The sequence below is a fragment of the Sorex araneus genome, chromosome 8 (assembly GCF_027595985.1).
Source record: "Sorex araneus isolate mSorAra2 chromosome 8, mSorAra2.pri, whole genome shotgun sequence".
NCBI lineage: Eukaryota > Metazoa > Chordata > Mammalia > Eulipotyphla > Soricidae > Sorex > Sorex araneus.
The window spans coordinates 5,935,190-5,954,415 of NC_073309.1; the positions used below are offsets into that span (position 1 = coordinate 5,935,190).

The 19,226-nt window shown below is 44.4% G+C and overlaps 1 protein-coding gene across 3 annotated transcripts in view; it reads left to right on the top strand.

Moving 5' to 3' along the window:
* ADAMTS18 (ADAM metallopeptidase with thrombospondin type 1 motif 18) overlaps positions 1-19,226 on the top strand; it is a 141,321-nt gene that overhangs the window by 57,320 nt on the left and 64,775 nt on the right. For all 3 annotated transcript variants that reach the window (XM_055145562.1, XM_055145564.1, XM_055145565.1), the window contains 6 exons: positions 1,629-1,822; positions 2,356-2,439; positions 5,531-5,690; positions 7,131-7,236; positions 10,205-10,342; positions 13,898-14,051. In XM_055145562.1, coding sequence (XP_055001537.1) covers positions 1,629-1,822; positions 2,356-2,439; positions 5,531-5,690; positions 7,131-7,236; positions 10,205-10,342; positions 13,898-14,051 — 836 coding nt within the window. The remainder of the gene's footprint in view (positions 1-1,628; positions 1,823-2,355; positions 2,440-5,530; positions 5,691-7,130; positions 7,237-10,204; positions 10,343-13,897; positions 14,052-19,226) is intronic.

Below are 19,226 nucleotides of genomic sequence, written 5' to 3' on the forward strand. Positions count from 1 at the left end.
CCAAAAAGCAAAGAAAAAAAACTGGCCCAGCAAACAATACAAAAAGAAAAACAAAATGAAACAAAATTTTTAAAGCAAAAAAATAAAAATAAAAATGACTCCCCATAAAACTAATTTTTTTTTCTTTAAAGAAATATTTTATTGAACCACCATGAAAAAAAGAAAAAAAATACAAAGCTTTCAGGTTTAAGTCACAGTCAAATACTGATTAATCCACCATCCCTTCACCAGTGCACCCGTTCCACCACCAAGAACCCCAATACACCCCCCACCCCACCCCCCATCTAAGTAGCTAATGATATTCCCATTATTCTCTCTATATATTGAGTACATTCCATATTTCCATACAGAACTCACTATTATTGATTGGAAATTTTCCCCAACAATCAGGCCTGCTGAATAGGCATCATCTAATAATTTCTCTTCATTGCTAAGAGTGAAGATTTTAAGTTTTGGGTTTCTAATATTTTAGCTCAGTTCACAGTCAAAATGGATAGCTGCAAGCATCCGCTCTGGTGCCAAAATGGGTTAGGAGACCTCAGGATCACCGTCAATAGGCGCGGAGGGTCTGTTTCTCGTGCCGCGGCTCCCGGTTCATCTCTGGGCGGAAGGCGCGCCGGGAACACCCCCCCTCCCAGGACCACCTACAGGCTACGTCACTAAAGAAAGTCCTACCTCCTGGTGGAGGGGTCTTAGAGGGTGGCTCTTACCACGTGGCTGCTACCGCTGCCGCCATTTTCGCTCAGAAAAATGGGATGGAGAGGGAAAAAAATCCCTCCCCGGGCTGCACGAGGTTGTAGCTCAGTTCACAGTCAAAATGCATGGCTGCAAGCATCAGCTCTGGTGCCAAAATGGGTTAGGAGACCTCAGGATCACAGTCAATAGGCGCGGAGGGTCCGTTTCTCGTGCCGCGGCTCCCGGTTCCATAAAACTAATTGTTATCATGACGTTGTCTATCAAAAATTTTTAGAATTAGAACTTTAAAAAATATTTTAATAAATCACCATGAGGTACAGTTATAGACTTACAAACTTTTGTGATTACATTTCAGTCATACAATGATCAAGTACCCATCCTCCACCAGTGCCCATTCTCTACCACCAATGTTCCCAGTATCCCTCCTGCCACCCTTACCCCATCCCTCCCGCCCTGCAGCTCTGTGGCAAGCACATTCCCTTTTACTCTCTCTCCCTCTCTCCGTTTGGGTATTATGGTTTGCAATACAGGTAGTAAGTGGCCATCATGTTTGGTCTATAGTCTACTTTCAGCATGCATCTCCCATCCCGAGTGAGCAGCTGGGATAGAGAAGGGAACATTAAGTGAAGAATTAGAACTGTTTTCTTTCATTCTTTGGAGCATTTTTGAGTTATTGAATCCACCCACCCTTCCATCCATCTAACCATTCGTTCATCCCTCCGTCAATCTATCCATCCACCCAAACTTCTCTAAGTGACTCGTTCTTGATGAGATTCTAGGTGCAAAGCTCCAGAGCAGGCATGAGTGGTCTCACTTATCACTAGGTCAGTGAAACCCTGGCCATTCAGTCTCTCCCCTTGTTTAGAGTCTGTCCTTCTCACTCAGATGATCTCTACTGATGTCCCTTCCAAATGCTTTTGTGTTCATTGCAGATGCCCCCAAGCCTCCCACCCAGGACACCTATCTACGATTTGATGAATATGGGAGCACAGGAAGACCCAGAAGATCAGCTGGAAAGTCACCAAAGGGCTTAAATGTGGAGACGTTGGTGGTGGCTGACAAGAAAATGGTGGATAAGCACGGCAAGGGGAATGTCACCACGTACATTCTCACAGTCATGAATATGGTAAGGAAGGTTACTGTACTCCTGACTCTAAAACAACTCAAAAATCATCCAACTTCTTGTGGATGAGGTTGAGTAACAGCAGATAGAGCTGTGTGATTTTACTGGGGGTGGGGGGGGTGGGGGTGGGGAGGAATCAAGGTCTAGGAAGATTGGCTTCATGTGTCCATATATTTAGTAAAAGTAAAACCTACCCACTTAAGGTATTTTATCAGTAGCTCTGTAGCATTGTCCTCCCATTGTTCATCTATTTGCTCGAGCGGGCACCAGTAACGTCTCCATTGTGAGACTTGTTACTGTTTTTGGCATATCGAATACATCACGGGGAGCTTGCCAGGCTCTGCCGTGCAGGTGGGATACTCTTGATAGCTTGCCGGGCTCTCCGAGAGGGACAGAGGAATCGAACCTGGGTCGGCTGTGGGCAAGGCAAATGCCCTACCCACTGGCTGTGCTATTGCTCCAGCACATTTTATCAGTACCCCTCATTCTAGACATTTTGACATTTTGTTGTTGTTCGGTTGTGATCGTTTCAACAGGTTTCCAGCCTATTTAAAGACGGGACTATTGGGAGTGACATCAGCATCGTTGTAGTAAGCCTCATTCTTCTGGAACAAGAACCTGTAAGTGGCTGACATTGTTTCCCCCTTTATTCAAGACACTCGCTCTGAACATCAGCTGCCCAGTTCAGGGCAGACTCTGTCCAATGGAACCGGACTCCGTCCGATGCAAATTTGGATACACGCTAATGCTGCCCTCAAGAAGAGTGCTTCTGATCGGGGTGTGTTGAGACACATGAAATATGCCTAAGAGTGCCTATGCAATGAATAAAAAAGAAAATACGAGTGTTATATTGCTGTAGTGTAGGCTTCACAGGAAAGGTAATAGATTTAAGGTTGCTTCAACTTTTGAAGATCGCTTGTGCCAGTTGAGTGTCGGGAGAGTCAAGAAGATATTTTGGAAATAGACTGGAAACAAGTTGTCAGAAAATTCTTAGAGTGAACCCATTGGCTGGCCAGGTGAGGTGCTGCTGAGAATAAGCAAGAATATTTCACTTCCTTTGAACTGATTATGGCAAGGTAAAAAAAAAAAAAGCAGGCAGCAGCAGCGATTTATAGAACCAGAACTTTCAATGTGGTGTAAACGGATGGTATTCAGTACTCATCAGTGTTTTAATACAGAAATCACATTGTTTCAGGTTGTTGGTGTGTGTGTGTGTGTGTGTGTGTGTGTGTGTGTGTGTGTGTGTGTGTGTGTGTCGGGGATTTCCAGTCAGACCATTGTTTGTGTAAGTCCCTTAAGAACTTTCCTCTATAACAATGAGTACACGAAGCAGGAAGCCAGGACTTAGAAATTGATCTAATTGCCCGTGCGTTTAGACTGGCCAGAGGTTAGCAACTTACCAAACAATTCTTGGAATTTTAGAAAAATAGCCAGAACATGTGTTTTTTTGGGGGGGCACATCTGTCATGAGCCTACACTTGAACTTTGCCCAGGACTTGAGAGTAAGTAGTGGCCTCAGCACACTGAAGATCCTGTCTCAGAACCCTCAACTTGATTCAAGCCCAGAGTCTTAAGGAAACATTTTGATAAATGATTATTTTTTTTATTAGTTTATTTTTAATTAGAGAGTCATCGTGAGGGTACAGTTACAGATCCATACATCTTTGTGCTCATGTCCCCCATACAAAGTTCGATAACCCATCCCTTCACCAGTGCCCATTCTCCACCACCAGTAAACCCAACATCCTTCCCCCCCTCCCCAGTCCCGTCTCCCCCCACCCCACCCTGCCACTATGGCAGGGTATTCCCTTTTGTTCTCTCTCTCTGATTAGGTGTTGTGGTTTGCAATAAAGGCCATTGTGTTCAGTCTCTAGTCTGTATGATAAATGATTATTTTTTTAATTTTTTTATTAGTTTATTTTTAATTAGAGAGTCATCGTGAGGGTACAGTTACAGATCCATACATCTTTGTGCTCATGTTTCCCCCATACAAAGTTCGATAACCCGTCCCTTCACCAGTGCCCATTCTCCACCACCAGTAAACCCAACATCCCTCCCCCCCTCCCCAGTCCCGTCTCCCCCTACCCCACCCTGCCACTATGGCAGGGAATTCCCTTTTGTTCTCTCTCTCTGATTAGGTGTTGTGGTTTGCAATAAAGGTGTTGAGTGGCCATTGTGTTCAATCTCTAGTCTGTATTCGGCCCGCATCACCCTTCCCCCACATGACCTCCAACCACATTTTACTTGGTGGTCCCTTCCCTGAGTTACCCAGAATGAGAGACCAGCCTCCAAGCCATGGAAACAATCTCCTGGTACTTATTTCTACTATTCTTGGGCGTTAATCTTATAGTCTATTATTCTATATTCCACAGATGAGTGCAATCTTTCTATGTCTGTCTCTCTCTTTCTGACTCATTTCACTTAGCATGATACTTTCCATGTTGATCCACTTATATGCAAACGTCATGACCTCATTTTTTCTAACAGCTGCATAGTATTCCATTGTATAGATGTACCAGAGTTTCTTCAACCAGTCATCTGTTCTAGGGCACTCGGGTTTTTTCCAGATTCTGGCTATTGTAAACAGTGCTGCGGTGAACATATAAGTGCATATGTCACTTCGACTGTACTTTTTGGCTTTTCTGGGATATATTCCCAGCAGTGGTATTGCTGGGTCAAATGGGAGCTCAACCTCTAGTTTTTTGAGAATCGTCCATACTGTTTTCCAAAAGGGCTGAACTAGCCGGCAGATAAATGATTATTTTAAAGGTTCCTCCTATCCTGCGCTTCAGAATCTTATAATTATTTGTTCATGTGTTTCTTCATTCAGTGAGTTCATTCAGTTGTTCGTTCAAAAGCTCATTCAGTGAGCTTTCATTTTATGTACTGATGAATTGAAATCTATGACTTGGGGCCAGAAAGAGATAGCAAAGCCGGTTGGAGTGCATGCTTTGCATGCAGAATACCCTAGGTTGACCCCTGCTATCACATGATCCCCTAAGCACCACCAAGGATTGACCCCTGAATACCAGACTGGGAGTAGCCCCTGGGCACTGTCAAGTATAGCCCCCAAATAATTTTTAAAAAATAATAATCCTATTTTTAGATGTGCCAAACCTAAGAAATCTTGACTTATGGGTAAATTAACTACGGGTCCCTATCTCACTCATGATCTATGCAAGAAGTCACTGAATTGGATCATCATGAGATTAACTCTTTCTAAAGATTTTGACAGGTTTATTTTTTATTGCTGTTGTTGTTTTTGCTTTTTGGGTCACACCCAGAGATGCGCAGGGCTTACTCCTGGCTCTATACTCAGGAATTGCTTCTGGGAATGCTCAGGGATGTGCATATGGGATGCGGGAGATCGAACCCGGGTCGGCTGTGTACAAGGCAAATGCCCTATCCGTGGTGCTATAGCTCCAGCCCCTTAACAGTTTTTTAAAGGTGGTATTAGCAGAAAATGAACAAACATAATTGATCATAATCTGTACTCCTGATACTCTGAAATCACTTAAACTTTGTAACTTGGTAAGCATTTACCCCAGTTATCATTTTTTTCCCAATTGCCTCCAACCTTAGCACAGATGTTCTCCTCTATCAACCGTCTCCCAGCAATATGATGTTTCTGTGTTTACCTGAATGTTGTATAACTCAGTGTCCTTTTCTCTGTGTCAAATTCACACTCTGATTTTTGTATTTTTTCCGCAGGGAGGATTACTGATCAACCATCATGCAGATCAGTCTCTGAATAGTTTTTGTCAGTGGCAGTCTGCCCTCATTGGAAAAAACGGCAAGAGGCATGACCATGCCATCTTACTCACGGGATTTGATATTTGTTCCTGGAAGAATGAACCATGTGACACTCTAGGTATGGTATGAACAGAGGCTTCACACAATACCCGTGTGAGCTGAAAACACCAGGATGGAAACTTTCTATTGGGTGGGTAACCCTGACAACCCTTAATATGGAAAGCTGATCTTTAAATTGTACTTATGGTGTCTTATGGTGTCTTTTGGGGGTAAGTAATTGTCAACTCGGTGGAATAGGGAGCCCACTTCTTTCCTATTTTGTTTTTCTTCATTGATGGTCACTGAGGCATAAGTTTCATGACTGCAGAACTAGTAGCAAAAGAGAATTTAATTGGTCTCCATGGTACTTAAATGTCCCCCTAGGTAATATTGCCTCCTTGAGAAGGTTACTTGACTTTGGAAGGATTCAGCTTTTCCATGTTTGTACAAGGTAGCTAGCAAAGGACTCTGTCTTTTACCTGACACATTTCAATTATACCTCATTGCATGTAATAAAAATTTTATATCTTCATATTTTGGTTGAATGAGTGACCATCTAAGTTGGTGCTGATGGCGGTGTGGACATAGTGATTGTGCCACCTGTGATGTGTGCCTGTCCATTTGGTTTCCCAGGTGATCTCACATGACAGCAAAGAGGGTAGAGCAGTGCTCAAGAATGTTTAAATAGTAATTAGGATCAGGGCCTTGTTCTCCTATTGATGAGCTATTTATGGGTATTATAGACTGGGAAGAAATATTTGTGACACCCTAATGTAGTTCAAGAGAGAATCTATGACTGGCTGGACATTTATCCAAATGCATTTGGATAGAAGTCGTTTTGAGAAACAAGGACATTTTCCATCTGAACAGAAGGAAAGAAGTAGGCTTCCTTATGTTGTTTAGGTATTTCTGTGTTAATTACTATAGAAAAAGGCCAGGATGTGTCTTTTTCCTTAGAAAAGACATCTTGAGTGTTGATGCCAATACTACTGTATTGTGAACATTTTTCAGTAGCTTAGTTTTTATTCTTGCAGTTCCTCTGCCGACTGATATAATAATGTAGATAAGGTTTACACATGTCAAATGCTTTCTCTCCAATATGTCAAATGGGAACTATTGTACTTATGCTGACTTTACAGGATGATAGGAGGATAAGTGGATAGCAATAGCATCAAAAAGCAAGTCACTGTCACTGACACTGTCGCCCTATTGTTCATCAATTTGCTTGAGCGGGTACCAGTAGGGTCTCCATTGTGAGACTTATTGTTACTATTTTTGTCATATCGAATATGCCGCGGGTAGCTTGCCTGGCTCTGCCATGCAAGTAGGGACTAAATACGGCTTTTATAAATTTGAACAGGACAAAGAACTATAGAACTTGACAATTTACCTGCAGAAAATTAGATGTATTAATCTATTTATGTAAAACTATAAAGAATAATTAATATCTTCATATTTAAAGATCAGATATCTCCATGTGTGCCCTTTGGACTAACCTCTGAAATGGATCTTTTGGTAGGGTTTGCCCCCATCAGTGGGATGTGCAGCAAGTACCGGAGTTGTACCATCAATGAAGACACAGGGCTTGGCCTGGCCTTCACCATCGCTCATGAGTCAGGGCACAAGTAAGTGACCCCTTGAAATCATCACTTATATGTTGGTCAATTCATTGTCATTTGGCTAATGATTTTTATTGATGTAGACAGAAAAATATGGAAATCTTGTTCAAATTTTATAGCTGTTGGACAATCACATGGGTTAACAAAGACTAGTTGTTGTCTATTAATCTTTATAAACATTCCCTACCCTCGTGGTGTGACATTGAGCACATAGATGGGCCATGTTCTTTGTAGACTTGGTCTTTCAGAAATTTGTCTATTTTTTTTCTATGCTATGCTGCAGTGAAGGTACTTTTCACTCATTTATACTAAGGAAGTGACCATGAAGACATGACATTCCTCAAGCATCAAGCCATTCCAGTTGTTTAAAATCTTTGATGCACACAGTGGAAATTCTTTCACTGGGTGTCATTGCATGTTTGCTAATGTTCTTTTTAACTGATGTCAGTAAATCTTTCTTTTGTGAGGATAGAGTTTGACATGAGGAATGAGAAGCCAAAGAGCAATGTGATGAGTTGATTTTATGAGGCATGCAATCTGGAAGGATTAGAATACTGTAGATAATTTTCTTATACTGTTTTGGACGATGGCATTGGCGTTGAAATAAAAGCATGTTGTTTTACAAATGGTGGTTTCAAAGAGCAACAATCTTTGAATGTATGAGTTTAGTGGGTGTGCCTATTTACCATTTACATGATAGTCATATTCGAAACATCCAATTTTAAGTTAAAAATAAATGTAAAAGAATCTACTCTACAACTGCGATCTAGACTTTGATGTTTCAGTGTTAGTATCTCTTATGGGTCAAAATTAATTTTCTTTGGTAAATTTGAATCTTGACTGTTACTGTTACCCAGCAATTGCAAGGTATTTTATGTCTATGCACAACCCCTACATAAGATATAAATAAGAGGGTTTTATGGTGAATAGAGGTGCAAAAATTCCCATTAAACCCCTTTGTACAGAGAAAAAAGATAGTGTGATAGTGTGAATGCCAGACAGGGGTCTAAATTTGTCCCTCTAGTGGGAAGTCCCAAATAACTAGCCTAACATTTCAAAATATTGGCCATAAAAAACTTAATTATCCTTGCTTATGAATTAAAGTTGACAGTGTCAAAACCCAGCATCTTAGGTCAGTAAAAACAAAGATACTCCAGGGAGAAAGATATAAGAGCAGATATAAGATAAAGTGCTCTGGTTGAGGGATGGGGGTTGGAACACTGTTTGACTGAAACCAGATCATGAACAGCTTCGTAACTGTGTGTCTCATGGTGACTCAATAAAAAATAATAGGTTCAGGTATAAAATAAGGCACACCCGGTTTTAGGAAACAGGGCATTAATGAATGGAACTCAGTACCGAAGCAGATAATTTAGGAGATTTTTTTCATGGGACTTTTGATATATGCTAAAGAAAATGTATATTCCCTCCTCCAGTGCTATTAAAGTGGATTAGAAAATTAAAGTAAGTTCAAGATTCAATTCCAAAGCTTTCTGATGTCCCTCACACATCGATTGTCATGATCTTTCCCTTCTCCCGAGTAAGAGTTTCAATGTCTCCCTACCCCACCCACATTTCTGGAATTCTTACTCTCTCTGTTGGGGCCGTGCGCATGTTTGCTGCTGCTGTCTTTTGCAGATAAACTGAGGAAGGTTGTCTCCCAAACAGTCCCCCTTCCCTTCCAAAGAGAGTCCAAAGGGAGCTTGCAAATCTAGGAGTAAGAAGAGCATCCGTGGGCCCGTACCAAGGCTTGTGAATCTGGGGTGTGTTTGCCATCGGGCCTGGTGCACCAGACACACAGCCATCGCTGGATCCCCTCGGATAAGCTTGGAGGATCCCTGACAGGGGACAGGGTGGCGCAGACAGACTGTCTGCCCCACTCACTCTGACACAGAGTTAGAACGATTTGTTTTTCAAACATTGCCTCAAAGGATAGCTGGCTTCATTAAGTTATTATATCAGGATAACATCTTTATTTCCACAAGCATCACGGGCCTCATCAAAGTATGTTAGGAGGCCAACTCTGTTCCTTTAAATAGGTCAGGAACATGCCCTGCTGATAAAGGACCTGGTGTAGGCCTCTACACTGCATAAAACCAAACTAAATAATTTGATTTTGGGCTAGCTAAATTCACAATAAAATTGATGTCCCTCCAACCTTGACTTTCTAGAAAACCTACAAAAGGCCTTTTTATTTTTTGTGGTGTACTGAGTATTTTATTTTACTTATTTATTTTGGGGGAGGATGAGGAGGTCACACCTGGTGATGCTCAGGGGACCATACGGGATGCCAGGGATCAAATCTGGGTTGACCGAGTGCAAGACAAATGCCCTGCCCACTGTACTATGGCTCTGGCTCCCACGTACTGAGTATTTTAGAGCATATTCTCCTGTTCTTTTCCATGTTAATAGAGCCTGAAGTAGGTTTTGTCTTATGGCAATGTGTCTTATACATACATATCACGTGTGTTTTACCCATCAGGAGAATTAGAGAAGCATTTAGATGTAAGGTCATGATATCTGGGTAGAAAACCATCTAAGTTATGAACTGTAATGCTAAGGTGTTCTGTAGTGAAATAGGATAGACCAAAGCTATCAAATAAGCATTTGATTCAAAAGACATTCTTCTTAGATAGTCTTTCATGAGATGGGTTAGACCGTTATTTTTTTTTAAAGATATGTAGGATCGTAGGGGTGTTTCATTATCATCAGTTTGTAATTTCTGGGAATAACTGATTTCTTGAGAAGTCCCAGCCGCCTGTTGAAAGACCCCCCTCCCCCGCCCCCCATGTAAACATACCCGCTTCTCTCCATCCCTACCTCTTCACTCCAAATCCCCTTCCCCGGAGTCCAGGGCTGGTAGCGAGGAAAGCATTTCGTATTTGAAATAGAGTAACTCTGACATAAAGAATGGAGTGGAGAGTTTGGGATGCAGGTTCACCGCAGGGGCTCGGCTCCGCTTCTCCTCCTTCAGCTTCGGCATGATTCACGACGGGGAGGGCAACCCCTGCAGGAAGGCGGAGGGCAACATCATGTCTCCCACCCTGACTGGCAACAACGGCGTCTTCTCCTGGTCCTCGTGCAGCCGGCAGTATCTCAAGAAATTCCTAAGGTAAGACCAGGGCAAAGCGTCCCCAGGTTTGCAGAGGGGATTCGATGCGGAAGCACTGACGTCTCTATGAGTGGAAGGGCTGGCCTCAAACACCCATGGTGATGGCGGTGGTGATATTGGCATGACGGTTGGTGAGACCATCAGAGGACTGGTATTGGTGCTGGGTGCTCTCCACCTCTAGTGCTTCACCCAGTTCCCTTCTCTTATCCTCATGCTAGAGTCGAGGAAGTGAAGGCTTAGGTTAGTTGTGCCGCTAGTTGTCCATTAGCTGCTGAGCTGCAGACACTCACACAGAGATCCCCCAAGATCTGTGCTCCTGAGCCTGTGGGCTGCTAGGTGCATTGGCATCCTACTGGGACTAGTTATTTTAACCTAATCAATCTATTTGATCATAAGTACTTTTTAAATGTTATAATAGCGTGCATTAAAAAATAAATAAAAATAAACAGGATATTATCTTTTTTTTTTTAGATTTTTTTATTTGATTCTCCTTTTTTAAAAAAATATTTATTGAATCACTGTGAGATAGTTACAAGCTTTCATGTTTGGGTTACAATCACACAATGATCAAACACTCATCCCTCCACCAGTGCACATGCCCCACCATCAATATCCCCAGTATACCTCCCCTTTCCCACCCTCCCCCTGCCTCCATGGCAGACAATATTCCCCATACTCTCTCTCTTCTTTTGGGCATTATGGCTTGCAACACAGACACTGAGAGATTATCATGTTTGGTCCATTATTTATTTTTGGCACACATCTCCCATCCTGACAGATTCCTTCAGTCATTATTTTCTTAGTGATCTTCTCTATTCATTCTGCCTTCTCCCCTCCGCTCATGAAGCAGGCTTCCAGCTATGGGGCAATCCCCCTGGCCCTTGCATCTACTGTCCTTGAGTGTCAGCCTCATGTGATGTTATCTATACTCCACAAATGAGTGCAGTCCTTTTATGTCTGTCCCTCTCTTTCTGACTCATTTCACTTAGCATGACATTTTCCATGTTTATTCATTTATGAGCAAATTTCATGACTTCATCTCCCCTAACAGCTGCATAGTATTCCATTGTGTACATGTACCAAAGTTTCTTTAACCAGTCTAGGGCACTTGGGTTGTTTCCAGATTTTGGCTATTGTGAACAGTGCTGCAATGAACATTTCTACTGTGCTGTTTTGCATCCTTGGGATATATTCTCAGAAGTCATACTGCAGGGTCATATGGAAGCTCAACTTCTAGTTTTTGAAGGACTGTCCATATTGTTTTCCAGAAAGGCTGGACCAATCGACATTCCCACCAACAGTGAAGGAGTGTCCATTTTTCCCCACGTCCACGCCAGCACTGGTTGCTTTTGTTCTTTTGAATGTGTGCCAGTCTCTGTGGTGTGAGATATCTCATTGTTGTTTTGATCTGCATCTCCCTGATGACTAGCGATGAAAACAGGATATTATCTTGATCTCGATTGACTCTTTAATTTGAAATAACTTTAGGCCAGCTCTCTGTCCATAAGACACCCAAATGGATTGAAAGAAATAGAAAATCTCTCTCTTTTTTTTCCATTTTGGGGCCATACCTGGCGATCTCAGGGGTGGTTCCTGGCTCTGCACTCAAGAATTACTCCTAGCAGCTCTCAGGATCATAGGGGATTCTGGGGATCGAACCTGGTTTGGCTGTGTGCAAAGCAAATACCCCACCCAGTGTACTATTGCTGAAACCCCAGAAATCTTTTGGATAGCTAGGTGGCATTGATAAGGGAGTAAGGAGCCAGCACTATTTGATGCATATTAAAGATGAAGAACCTCAAGTTGAAATTCTTTGAAGTTTAATTATATTCAACTCTAATATATATTTAATCATCTGCCCATTGATAATCATTGGTCATCATATTTATGTATGCCTATCACTTTACATGTCTGTAGCTGTATTATTATTATTATTTTGCTTTTTGGGTCACATCTGGCGATGCACAGGGGTCACTCCTGGCTCTGCACTCCGGAACCACCCTGGCTGTGCTCAGGGGACTATATGGGATGCTGGGAATCGAACCCGGGTCGGCCGTGTGCAAGGCAAACGCCCTACCTGCTGTGCTATCGCTCCAGCCCCTGTAGCTGTATTATTTTTTGATTGACTCAGAAGAGCAAGCTGGTTCTGATCTCATAACCCTTTGATCAGATGTTTGGGAAACAAAGTGTTTTTTTGGGAATTAATAGTGATGATACCCTTTTTCCCCCCTTATTACTACCATTTCATACATAGCCTTTGCACATGTTTTCAGAATCAGTAATATCCACGGGCCAGCCTTATTAAATGTGAAAATGTCCATCTGAGCGCTATCTCCAAGGATCAGACAAAGTTGAAAAACCGTTTGCTAGTAATAAACTCTGTCACATAGGAAATTTTCTCACTCATTTTCAATTTATGACTTGGATCCTGTTCACATGTGAAAATGGAATCAACAAATATTCTATGTCCAGCCAACTTAGTGTCGAGTGAGTGTTCGTCATGAACAGGGTGCACTCAGATGGGGTCGGCCTGTGATAGCAGCGACAAAGCAGTCACTTTGCTTTGTCTTTGCCTTGGGGCCACACCCTTCTGGCCTTACTTCTGGCTCTGTGCTCAGGAATCACTCCTGCTGGCAGGGCTCTGGGAACAAACCCAGGTCGGCCACATGCAGGGCAAGAGCCCTACCCATTGTGCTATCTCTCCAGCCCCAGCAGCAATAATTTGAATGCCTGCTTTTGCAGTGCCAAGCACATCTGTGAGTTATAGGAGAGCCCAGTGGGAGTCCCTGTCATCAATGACTCAGACAAGGATTCTACACTTTGGATATGACTGTGCGGTTGACCGGAACTCCTGACTCTCTGGCTCCAAAATTCTCATTTAAGCACCCACCATGCTGTTACCACTCACTGACGCCATGGTTTAATTCCTTAAACAAGAAGATGTTATGGAAGTCATTTCTTTTCTTTTTCCTCAGTGCATCCCAATTCAGCAAACCTCAGGGAACTTGTTCTGCCTCAGATCTCGCTAGAGGCTTCCCCCTGCTTTGGGATTTATTAATTCCAAAGTGATTTGGGCGCCTCAATCACTTTGCATGTAAAGTTTATTTGAAGCAAAGTAGCTTCTGTCCCATTCTCTGAAAAATTATAGCATTGACTTTCAGCTCCACGAAGACAGGTATTCCATTTGGTTTATTTTGTCACTGGACTGTTGAGTCTCATGCTACTGCAGAGCAAATACCCAACAATTCATTGTTGAACAAGACTCTTGGAAGGTTTCAAGTTTATTGACCTTCCCTGTCTCCTAGCCGACCACGCCTCATCCCCCAGCTGGCTCTACCTCCCAGCACCGAAACCCTTCCTAGCTGCGTTTGATTCCATCTTCTTAGCGAGCGCTCGCTCATTGCAGTAAATATGCATCTTTATTTAAGCATTTACTTATTTCTTTAGCCGGGGTATATTTTTCATTCTGTGAGCAAATTCTGCAGTGCATTTTTGTTTTCAGTGAAAAGATCAGAGGTAAGCACGGAGGTTAACAAGGGTGTGTTATCCCTGCAGTACCCCTCAGGCTGGGTGCCTGGTGGATGAGCCCAAGCAAACGGGACAATACAAATACCCAGACAAACTACCAGGACAGATTTATGACGCCGACACACAGTGCAAGTGGCAATTTGGAGCAAAAGCCAAGTTATGCAGCCTGGGTTTCGCGAAGGTATGTTTGCTTATGATTTCAAACTTACATGAACATTCTGTCATGTGTCTGTGTACCTCACACCAGGATAAACATTTGGTTTGCGAAGGTCAAGGGTTAGTGTCTGGGTTATCTCTCAATGTCAGTTGTTTGGCATGATAATTAAGTGACAATTTTACTGTTAGTGAATTACTCAGGCTTATCCCATGTAGAACAGACCTGGTTTAAATATCATGTGACCGCACACTTGGAAGATGCTACTCCTCTTTTGGCAACGTTTTTTTCTCACAAGTAGTAAATCTGGGTACAATGGCTTTTCCCTCCTGCCTGTCACTGTTGTATCTCTGTGTCCTGTATTTCCTTTTAACGTCCTGCCTTTAAAAATCATCCCTGGAAAGGCACACAGAGTAGATTTTAGAGTTCAGGGACACAACGATTGGCTGCCATTTTTAAACGTAAAAATTCAAGGTGTATCTCAGTAGTCAAGATTTTGGGCTCAAGCATTTCATTCAATATGTTGAGAAGAGAGGTGGGGTTGGGGGAGGGGGAGCAAATCTCGAGATGTAGAACTGCGAGGAACAGTGTTGCAGTTGTTCAAGAGGTGGGTCGCTGGGAAGCTTGACCTCACTAGAAAGCCAACTCATTGTTTAGGCAGTCGGTTTCTTCCTCGCACCCTGAGAGAAAAGTGGGGATCCTCAGTGTCTGGATACACAAGGATTCTGGGAGCTGGCAGCTACTCCCACCAACCCCGATCCTCTTCTACCTCCCTCTCCTCCTCTTTCCTTCTCCTTGCTTATTGCTCTTCAGCCCCATCACCCCCTGTGTTCCCACCAGCACCAGCCCCTCTCGGCCCCTAACCCACCTCCATCGTCACCATCCCTGTCACCTTGTCACCTCCAGCTTCTAAGAGCGTCTCTGCTCCATCAGAGGCCACGTGCTGAGAGACTAACTTTCCTTTTCCTCAGCCTTCAACCTTCCAGAAATATTTTGCAGTGCAGGGGGCTTAACCCAGGACCTCACATAATGTGTTTCCCCACTTTGTCTTCTGTTCCCTTCACTCTGGAAGGGTTTTCCCTCTTCCTCCTTCAGTAATGGGGTCTTCATGAAGCACTGGCCCTACAGGCGGTCTGTGACTGTTACGCGGGGTGAAGGAAGTCTCTGGAATTACTATCATCCTTTCAGGATTGTACATTCGGCAAACAGTCGGAGTGCCAAGCTCTGTGCAGGAATTAAACACCCACCAAAGAGTGAAGCTTTCTGGACCCACGTGATACTTTTGACAGACAGACCTGAGTGTGACAGCCCTCCCCAAGAAAGGGGTGCTGAGAAAAACAGGAATTCCAGAGTAGAGATGGAATAAAATGAAGGCAGATGCAGGGTGGCACGCCTGGAGAGGTACGAGGGAGTAAGATGGCCACAGGAGGAGACAGATAAGCTAAGATTGGGGTCTCGATCCTGAATGTGGGGTAGATCCCCCTACGCCCAGACCTTTGGTGTCTATCAGTCCTAAACTTAGAACTTGAGCTCTGGCTCCATCTCTGAGGATTCTCAGAGCCGGAGGGTGGAGGGGGCGGCTTCCCAGCACTCAAGGCTCTACTGGTCTCTTTATCTGAACCTGACCGGACCAGACACTTGGGGAGAGAGTGGGGATGGATTGGTTTTAGATCTGCATGGTTCTTCCTCTGTGAACCTTTTCTCATCATTTCTTGGGGTTCTCTTTATATCTTCTAGAAAGACAAAAGCGTGGAAGGAAGGACAGAAGGGAGGGAGAGAGGGAAGAGACGAAAGGGAAGAGGAAAATCAGGAAAGAATCCCCCTGTGTCTCTGATCTCTGTACCCAGTCGCTCCTGTAGGTCCATGTCAGTACCTAGAAACATCAAAACACAGGCTCCATGCCAGGCCTGAGGGGGAAGAAAGCCTAGGGGGTAGATCCCGGTCATGTGAGTTGGAACAGGCCTTCTAGATGACTTGGCTGCCTATTCAAGGTTTGAACAAATTAGGGATTTGTTCAGGGATTCTTGCAGGGGGCGGGAGGACAGGGCCTCACAGGCAATGCCCAGGGGGTCCTGGGGCCCCTCCCAGTGATATTCAGCTGACTGAGCTCATCAGTTCAATGCCGTAGCCTGGCCGTGCTCAGCCCACAGTGCTCGGAAACCTCCAGGGCTCCCTCCAAGAGTGTTGGAGCGGGGCATGCCCTGCTGGGGATGGAACTCGGGTCTCTGCCCCAACTCTAGTCTGAAAATCTTCATTTCACACACTCTCCACCCCTGCACCCTACCTCCCGGCCCCCTGGGAGTCCAGAGAGATCTGGTTGAGAACCACCTCCCGTTGTCTCGTAGCACCCCAGGCCACGTGTGGCTCCGCTAGGCTTTGTGTGGCCGTGTCACAGGAGACCGAAGCTCTTTCTTCCCTGGTGACTGGCAGCATCACTCCCCTGGGACAGTCACACACTCAGTCAGTGACAGACACTCTTCTTACTGTCTCCTTGCATCTTTTATTAGTTTTAAAATTTTACTTATATTCTTTAGGACTGGAGCGATAGCACAGCAGGTAGGGTGTTTGCCTTGCACGTGGCCGACCCAGGTTCAATTCCTCCGTCCCTCTGGGACAGCCTGGCAAGCTACTGAGAGTATCCCGCCCGCACAGCAAAGACTGTCAAGCTACCCATAGCATATTTGGCACAGAATACTGTGCCCAAAACAGTAACAACAAGTCTCACAATGGAGATGTTCCTGGTGCCCTCTCGAGCAAATCTATGAACAACAGGACGACAGTGCTACAGTGCTACTATATTCTTTATATCATGATTTACAAAGCTGTTTATGCTATTCTCATGGGTTTCCGAACTTTGTATGAGGGAAGTATAAGCACAAAAGTGTATAAATCTGTAACTGTACCCTCACGGTGATTCTCTAATTAAAAATAAATAAATTATTAAAAATAAATAAATAAATAAATAAATAAAATAAAATAAAATAAAATGTTCCAACACCAATCCCCCAAACCAGAGTCAGCTTCCCTCCACCAGTGTCCCAAGGTTACCCTCCAACCCCCAGCCAGCCTCCTCATCAGGAATATTTGGGGGGATTGATTTTACAATTTGGGTCCCATTCTTTCAGAGTTCTTTGCTCTCTGGTTTAGGTCTATACATATACCACACCTCTAGAGCACCTTGGTCATGCCCCTGGCACCTCTTACCTGTCTCTTCTGCCCTCATTCCTCTTACTGCTACATCCTTCTCACTTAATCAAGGGCCACAAATTTGCCCACCTTTAATACTCTGTTTTCCCTGGTTCTCTGGAATTTTCAGCAGTTTGGGGTCTCTGCAGAGCTTAGTCGAGAGGCAGTGGCCGTGCAGGGCGGCAGCTGTGGCTTCTGAGTGTGGCTGCCAGGGTCTCAGCACGGTGGGCACTCAGCCCACTGCCTCTCCCAAGGGTGCCCCAGATTTTTCAGCCGGTAGACCGTGTACCCGTGAATTGTTGCCGCTAGATGATCTCTTCCTAGACTTAATCGTGAATCTGTTGGGCGAATGGATGCGCTTACATGGCGGGCAGTTGTGGGGTGTGGGTGTAGCTGCTGGGGTTCTAAAAATATGAGTGGGGGTGGGGCTAGTGGGAGAAGGATGCCCACCTCCGTTCTGAGAAGACCCCAGGGCTCTCAGCCTGAAGACTGGTGTACCTGGGATTTTCAACTGTTTGGCATCTCTGCAGAGCGTAGCCGTGAGGCAGGGGGTTGGGCCATCTGCATGGCAGCAACTATGGGGGTGTGAGTGCAGTTGCCCAGGCTTCGGCAAGGTGGGAACTCAGCCTGCCCCACTCCCGAGGGCACCCCAGAGTTCTCAGTGGGGTGTCTCTTTGGATCTTTACCCCCCCCACACCCACCCCCGCTGCCTCCAGGCATCTCTGACAGAGGACTCAGGTGGCTCTTATTTCATCTCCTGTTTTGTTTTCCCTCCTTTCTGGGCTCAATGTTCTGTGTCTTTGACCTCCCCCGCTCGCTCTCTCATCCCCACAAAGTGTTGGAGAAAATGAAATGTCGATTGGCTCATGGTTTGATCATATTTGAACAGACTTTAAAGAGCACCAGGGGAGAACATGCGTTTTGAGAGTCACTGTCTGGCCAGATGCTTGTTGTCTCTGAGCGGGTCCCTGCTGTTTAGCAGAATGTCCCCAGCACCATGAGAGACTGCTCAGTGCTGCCATTGGTCATTTGCAATGAGCACTTTAGTAATACCCACAATGGAGGGTCACTTGGTAGAAACTCAGGTTCATTGGAAAGTACGCCATGAGGGTTGGAGGTTGGGGTAGAGAACAGGGAAGGGATTTGCATTCTAGCCTGTTTTCAGGCTCATTGTCCATTCCTTTGGAAGGAAATGGCATGGCAAATATATTAGAGAGGGCCTGTCTTTCTTCTATCAAGAATTTGTCATTCATTGGATCAAAGAATACAAAATAGGGGCTGGGGGGATAATATAGCAAGTAGGACACTTGCTTTACATCTGGCTGACCAAGTTCAGTTCCCAGCATCCCAAGTAGTCCCCCGAGCCTGCCAAGAATGATCCTGAGTGCAGAGCCAAGAGTAAGTCCTGAGCACTACCAGGTGTGGCCCCAAAACCAAACACAAAAAATTCTAAATTGGGGCTGGAGTGATAGCACAGCCGGTAGGGCATTTGCCTTGCACACAGCCAACCAGGTTCATTTCCCAGCATCCCATACTGTTCCCTGAGCACCGCCGGGTGTAATTCCTGAGTGTAGAGCCAGGAGTAACCCCTGTGCATTGCCGTTATGACCCAAAAAAGCAAAAAAAAAAAAATGGAAAAAAAGCAAAACTCTAAATTAAGAAAAATTTTAAACTGCTTATTTTTTTTTAACTACAAAATAGAGAGTTTCTAAGTGTGACCTAAATTGCACTTTGCAGTCTCTGGAATTTGCTGCATTTCACTTTGTCTCCTTTCATTTTTCCGTTGGACGGACCTGGTTTCTAGCTGCAGTGACGTCCTCTCCACTCTTCAGACATTTTGTCTCAGTGTCTGCAAGCCTTTGTTGGCATGGTTCCCATCCTGCACTCTGCATGGCCTCCATGTGACAGGAGCTAATCGCTTCTGATGGTTCGTGAAGGCGCCACTCAAGGGCAATCTACTTCCCTCCTCACTCCTGCAAGGACCAGCATCATAAACTCGTGACACCAGCTGCACAC